The sequence below is a fragment of the Helobdella robusta genome, assembly GCF_000326865.2.
Source record: "Helobdella robusta unplaced genomic scaffold HELROscaffold_52, whole genome shotgun sequence".
NCBI classification, from domain to species: Eukaryota; Metazoa; Annelida; class Clitellata; order Rhynchobdellida; family Glossiphoniidae; genus Helobdella; species Helobdella robusta.
This window is the reverse complement of record NW_008705269.1, coordinates 327,963-335,461: the sequence shown is the minus strand read 5'-3', so window position 1 is coordinate 335,461 and position 7,499 is coordinate 327,963. Positions and strand designations below refer to the sequence as shown.

The 7,499-nt window shown below is 34.1% G+C and overlaps 1 protein-coding gene across 1 annotated transcript in view; it reads left to right on the top strand.

Moving 5' to 3' along the window:
- Positions 1-7,499, top strand: part of HELRODRAFT_86488 (hypothetical protein) — a gene marked incomplete at both ends in the record, with an annotated part of 15,529 nt that overhangs the window by 3,669 nt on the left and 4,361 nt on the right. The window contains one exon of the mRNA XM_009027927.1: positions 2,710-2,812. Coding sequence (XP_009026175.1) covers positions 2,710-2,812 — 103 coding nt within the window. The remainder of the gene's footprint in view (positions 1-2,709; positions 2,813-7,499) is intronic.

Here is a 7,499-nt window from a genome sequence, read left to right as displayed (position 1 = left end):
CCTGGTAGATCACCTGCACCAACTTAATGCAATTTTACAGCGACTGGATATCACTTCGTCAGAACAAAGAAGGCTGTGACACCATTTACCTCGATTTCCAAAAAGCTTTTGATTCTGTGTCACACTCGAAACTGGTCGGAAAATTGAGATCCTATGGAATAGCTGGTGATCTGCTTGCCTGGCTGTCGGACTTCTTGTCTCAACGTTCCCAGCTTGTTAGAATTCAAAACAAATTATTCAATTCAGTATCGGTTACCAGTGGTGTCCCCCAAGGCAGTGTCTTGGGTCCAACTTTATTCATTGTCTTCATTAACGACATTGTTGAACGCATTTTATCTATTTCAGTTTCAAGTTTGCTATTCGCTGACGATATTAAATTATACAGCCGTTCATCCAACTCAGTTCAACTTCAACAGGCCATCAACGATATAACAGCTTGGAGCATCAAATGGCAGTTGCCACTCTCTCCGAGTAAATGCTGTCATTGCTCATTTCTTCCATCTTCGAGATCAACATTAGTTCCACATCAATATTATATAGATCAACATCTTCTCAGTTGCACAAATGACTTCAGAGATCTTGGTGTGATAGTGGACAGCAAATTCAACTTTAATGCGCATATCAACAACATCACTCACAAGGCTTCTTCCCGCGCTTGCTTAATCGTCAAATGTTTCACATCTAAGAATAAGGATCTACTTGTGAAGGCTTTTTGCAGTTATGTACGTCCTCTACTTGAATACTGCTCACCGCTATGGAATCCGCACTACAAATATCAAATAACCAAGATTGAAAATGTTCAGAGAAGATTTACCAAATTCATTCCGACAATTCGTTATCTTCCATATTTGTCTAGATTGCAAGCGGTGGGACTACAAACACTTGAGCGGCGTAGATTGGTTCTTGATTTGTGCTTGCTGTACAAAATACTACACAACCTCATCAACACAGATTTAAATGGTTTTTTCATCCCTTCACATTATCTGTCAACTCGCGATCACCCATGTCGACTGCAAGATTTCAACGCTGGAGACAACGTAACAAAATATTTCTACTGTATCCGGATTATCCGAGTGTGGAATGCATTGCCGGCAGACGTAGTGTCTTCAACTTCACTTGCTGTCTTCAAAAATCATTTACTCACTATTGATTTAAATAGATTTTTAATTATAATGTGATTTATTGTTAAATTACGTTTAATATTTACATATATGCCTAACTAACTCTGTTGGCTATAACTGTCATATCATTTACCAATTATAATATCAGTAGTACATTTGTTAAGTTATGAAGTTATCTTCTATGTTTGACTATAAACTTTTTCATCATTCATTAAGATCATTGTGCATCGATCTCTGTTATTATCCTATGTTTTTACTTAATTCATAGACGTACGATTCATCTTTCGAACATTTTTTTTTCATTTTTCTTACCGGATAAGTGGTTTCTTTTTAGCCCTCTGGTTTTGTGAATAAATAAATAAATAAATAAAATAAATAACGCTTTTACGTTTTTTCATTATCGATAAATATAACACTTTTACCTGTTTTCATTATCGATGATTCTTCTGTTTCTAAATTTATTGGTAGGGAGAATTCTAATTGCCCGTTGTTGAATATTTATTATCGGATGTCTTTTTTCTATGGTTATTGATTCTACTAGAAGAAAATTACTGACGAATCTTGGACCACAATGTTGAAATCTTACATTGAATAACAACCATTATAATTTACAACTAGCCGAATCAATACTCATAGAACATAGACATACGATAATAAATGTTCAACAACGGGCAATTAAAATTTTTCCTATTAATTAATTTAGCAACAGAGGAGGCTCTTTGTATTTCTGTGTTTCTGTTTTTTATGTCCAATGAATATGTGTAGGCACGGTTTACAAACGATATGATTGTAATCTATGGGGATTTCTTGTAGTATTCACTTCTTCAATACAGGCATTAACTTTTGTTTGAGTCCATTGTGCAAATCGACGTCTTGAATTCAGTATCGTTGCCTTGTACTAAAACATCGAAGAGTGGTAGCTTGTTGTTTTCTGCTTTTTCCTTAGTAAATTTTAGCTTGTATTTGTTGAAATCATCAATCTGTTCTTTGAATTTTCAAAACTCTCATATGCGACGAAAATGTCGTCGGAAGTATACGGGGCTTAAGCTGTTGTTTTTTGCTGTATATTGATTCCTCCAGGCCGCCGACGTAGAAATTAACGAAAAGTACACTCAATGGGAAGATCATCGCAACGTCATCAATCTATTTATATAGATTTTTGTCTGGTCCATAGCCTTCACTGTCCATAATCTCAACAATTTTTCTCAGTTTCTCTTTGAGATTGGCAGAAATTTGTTGAGAAGAGCTTTTTATGTTATCATGAATAAAAAGTGAAAAATAAAATTTGGTAGTGATGAAAGTGTTTGAATAAAAATTTATAAGATTATGTGGTGAGAAAATCAAAATAAAAAACCATAGGTGCGACTATCTAAAATGTTAATATATTTTGTGTTAGAATGGAACGTCAATGTCATTGTTTGGCAACTTTGCCCATAAGCTGAAAGATGTAGTGCAGTATATAATGAGGATCATTCAAATTTTTTGGCTAAAAGATTTTTGTGTACATTATCATTCAAGCAATTAATATTCAGATAGAAAACATTCGAATTTATTTTATTAAAAAAAATTATGATTATCAAATTTTTAGATATCTTGAATGCAAACGCGCCATATTTCCAAGGTTTTTTTTCGTGTCAGATCCAGCACTACTTGAAATCCTTGGTCAAGCTAGTGACTGTCATACAATTCAGGTCCACATTTTGTGTTTCTTATTATTTATAACCTGTATATATTTATCACACACACACACACAAACATTATATTATATTAATATATATATATATATATATATATATATATATATATATATATATATATACCACCGATTTATTAGTGTTTATCAACTTATATTTGAGTTTTTCAATTTGTCTTAGTCTTAGTAAATTATCATCAACAAAATTAAGTATGTTCAAAATTTTGTTTATATTAACAAACATTGTATTAAAATTATTGCATATTGTTTAAGATAAAAAAACGTCTTTGTTTGTTTTTAATATAATTGTTTATTAAAGAAACGTTAATTGAAATATTAAAAGAAACGTTAGTCGACGAAAAGCGAAAAAACATACACGTGCAAGTTAGCCAAGTTAGCAATAATATAAGATTGTCTGAAACTATGGAAAGTCATAAATATATTGAAACATATATAATATACATATATATTATTTCAATACTTTCCCTTGTTTCAAAACATTTTATGACATTAGTCTCATATGTCCACACAGGAGTTTCAGTCTGACTCTGTCCAGTGGCTTTGTCATCACATCAGCGACTTGATCACTTGTTGAAATTTGTGTGATATCAACCGTTCCATCATGAATTTTTTCTCTAATAAAAAAGTTCTTCAAGTCAATGTGTTTTGTTCGCCGATGAAATTGTGGGTTCTGAGCTAATTTGACTGCAGCACTGTTGTCAACTTGCAAGATTGAATAATCTTTGAAGCCAAATTATTTTTTTGACAGCTTCTGTCGCAGCGATGATCTCAGCCTCTGTTGTAGATGTTGCAACTATGGCCTGTCGTTGACTAATCCATGATATTATGCCTCCTGCATATATCATTGCAATACCTGTGGTCGAACGTCCAGTCTTTCTACAGCCTCCAAAATCTGAATCACTGAAACCATTGAAAACTCCTTTTGGTCTGTCTGATTCTGTCAAAATGCCCCGGACCGATGTTCCTTGCTAAGTATCTAAGCACTCATTTTTTTTTATTATATCTCCTGGTGTTGGGTTCTCGAGGGAGCGTGATAAATAGCTAATGCTGTATGCAATGTCTGGCCTTGTACCTAGTATCAGGTACATTAATGCTCCAACTAGTTGTCGAAAAGGGTATTCTGAACCTGCTATGTCTGATTGATTGTTATCATTTTCTTTAAGCATTGGGGTGTGAACTGGTTTACATTCTTCAAATCTGAAAAGTTTAAGAATTTTCCTTGCATAACCAAATTGTTTTTTAACATATAGACATGGATCCGCTTCACTCGGCTTAAAGCCACATTCAAAAAGAAACTTGCCGAAGCATTGATTCCATCAACGAGGGGCTTGCTTTAGACCATACAGACTTTTGAACAATCTACAAACTTTATTTGAGCCATCATTATATCCTTTTGGTTGTTTGATGTGGATCACTTCATCAAGTTCACCATACAGGAATGCAGTTGATACATCAAATTGAAGAAGATGCAGTTTTTCACTTGCTGCAATACTTAGTACTGAGCGAACTGTAGTCAACTTTACTACTGGACTGATTTTAATCTACATTTTTTCGTTGTGAAAATCCTTTTGCCACAAGTCTTGCCTTGTATCTATCTACACTTCCGTCTGGCAAGGTTTTTATTTTGTAAACCCATTTACATGGAATAACTTTAGCTCCTCTGGGTAGCTTACAAAGTTTCCAAGTTCTATTTTTGTTTAATGAATTCATTTCATTATTCATGGCATCATTCCAATATTTACTTTCCCTGCTTTGAATGGCTTCTTCGTATGTATCTGGTTCATGTACATCTAATAAATATGTCTCAGCCTGCATCACATAATCATCTAACTTCTTAGGTTTCTGCAAGCTTGACCTATCTCTGAGTTGAACTTTAACTGAATTATCTATAATCTTCTCAGTGTCATCTGTAATTTCTTCTTTTGAATCATCATTTCTACTACTTGAGTTATTTTTTGATTTGCAATTGATTGGAGGATCTGTTGCAGAATCTTTTGGAATCTTATGTTCAAAAGATGCTGTACATTTCTTAGGTTTTTCTTGGAAAACATCATCTCTTGAGAATACCATTTCATATTGATTTTTTAGCCATATGCGATAGCGTTCGTCACCATCGTTACCAACAATGGTTACCTTTTATGGCTTTCTTATCCATTTTCTTACGTTTTGGATGAGGTGTGTGAACAAAACATGTAGAGCCAATTATTCTCACTCAAATGGTTAATTCTCGGCTTTTTACCTGTCCAAATTTTAAATGGGCTTTTATCTTCAATCGACGACTTGCTTGTTTGATTAAGTAAATATACTGCAGTTGAACATAACTCAGCCCACATAGCGACTGGAAATTCAAAATCTGGATTTGAGTACTTCAATGTGCGTGCCATTTCTACTATTGTTCTGTTTTCACGTTCACTACCACCATTTTGTTGAGGTGTATATGGTGCTGTTAGTCTTTGCGTGATTCCATGGCTGCGCAGGATGTTTCGAACTTCTTCGTTGTCAAACTCACCCCCATTGTCACTCAAAAATTCTTTTACTTTATGACCTTGATTCGCTGCTTGAGACAAAATATTTTGTAGTGCCTGTTTCACTTCATTTTTGTGTCTAAGAAAAGAAATGAACCTCATTTTGCTGTAATGATCTTTGAAAACAACAAAATATCATTTACTATTAAATGATTCTGTACTGAAAGGACCACAAACATCTGCTGATAGTAGTTTACCTGGTTTATTGGTTGCATTTCTCTTGCCAAATTTTAACCGATGTGCTTTACCATAGAGACATGGTTCACACAAATCCTTGTCAAGATGAACTTTAATGTTTAACTCCTTTTCTATAACATTCTTTATGTGACGTTTATTTTGATGACCAAAATATTTATGGTAGAGCTGCATTATTGAATTTTCACTGACTATATTGACTTCAGCCGGTGTATCTGGAGTTAATGAAATCAAGTTTGTCTCATACAAGGAACCATCTACTCGTCTTGTCCCTTGTACTACCACTCGGTTCTTTATACTGAGTTGAAATTTGGTTGCATAAGATTCAAACTTGCTGTTTTTTGAATTTTTATCTTGTGCGGCTAATATGGAAAACAGGTTTCTACCTATATTTGGAACATACTAGACATCTGAGAGTTTTATATACTGTTGCTTGTTATTTACTGTTGACAGCATATTTATTTCGCCTCTACCCACAGCAGCAAGAACTTCTTTTCCTGCAGCTTGGTGCGACATGGTGCTTGGAACATGGTGCGACACACTTTTCAAAAGTAACAAAATTATCTGGATTGTTCGTTAGGTGCTTTGTTGCTCCATTGTCAATATACCACTCAGTGTTGTTTCTCAGTGTTTGATTACTGGCTGACGTGCACAAAACTACATTTGGTGTTTCATCATATGCTTTTCTTGGTGTCGCTGAAACATTTTTGGAATTTTTAGAAGGTCTTCCATCACTGACCCACTTTCTAAATTGCTTAACCCAGTGTCCAGGTTTATGGCAATAGTTGCAGTTACCAACTGGTTTTGTCCTTTTAGTGAAATCTCTTGATTTGTTGAAACTTGGCTTTTACAACTAACATTGAAACATTTACAACTAAGGTGTCCTGCCTTGATGATTTATCGATTATGTCGAAAGTCTTTATCTCTCTTTCGAAAGCACAGAGATGAGTGATTAAATCATCTATCGACTGCTTTTCTTCACCTAGCATTAGCCAACTTGATTTGAAGTTTTGGAAACTATTTGGGAGAATCTGCATCGCTTTGCATACTAATAGCAGCTCTGGTAGTTTATTTTCTCCCGATGCCTGAAGCCCACTGTTTAATTCGTTCCATAAAGTCTTCAATCTTGCAATTTGGCCGGATACATCTACATCCGCTATCCAATTGAAATCGAAAAAATTGCTACAAACTTGGAACAGTTGGTCCTTAGTTGACGCTTCAAAATTTCTTTTTAATTCCTCCCAAACTTTTCTTTTGTTCTTTTCCATTATCTTTTGGTATGTAACTTTTGTGAGTGCATTCGCAATTACTGATTTGGCATAACTGTTTGCCTTTCTAAACAGATCTGATTTATTTTTAAATCTTTTGTCTGTTGCTTTGTTTGATTTTCTAGTAATTCTGGTTTCGACAACTTCCCATCAATCACATCAAGTGCGCCCTCATGGTAGTCCATGAAATCTCGAACACGATGTTTCCAAATGGGCCAATCGGCTGCGCAACTTAACTGTTTTATTTGAAGCTTTGAGTCCATTTTGAAGGAAAAAAAATTGACGTTCTTGCTTCAACGATAGTTGGAAAAGTTCTTTTATTCACGAATTGCAATCTCTTTCTTTTTTTTCAAAATAACTTTTTCTCTAAACAATTTATTAAGCGTTCTGGGCTCATAACTTGTTTAAGATAAAAAACTTCTTTGTTTGTTTTTAATATAATTGTTTATTAAAGAAACGTTAATTGAAATATTAGAAGACACGTTAGTCGACAAAAAGCGAAAAAACATACACGTGCAAGTTAGTCAGGTTAGCAATAATATAAGATTGTCTGAAACTATGGAAAGTCATAAATATATTGAAACATATATAATATACATATATATTATTTCAATACATATAGATAGATTTCAACGTAATACCGTCATCGCTCAATTAATGCATTTATAATGAAATA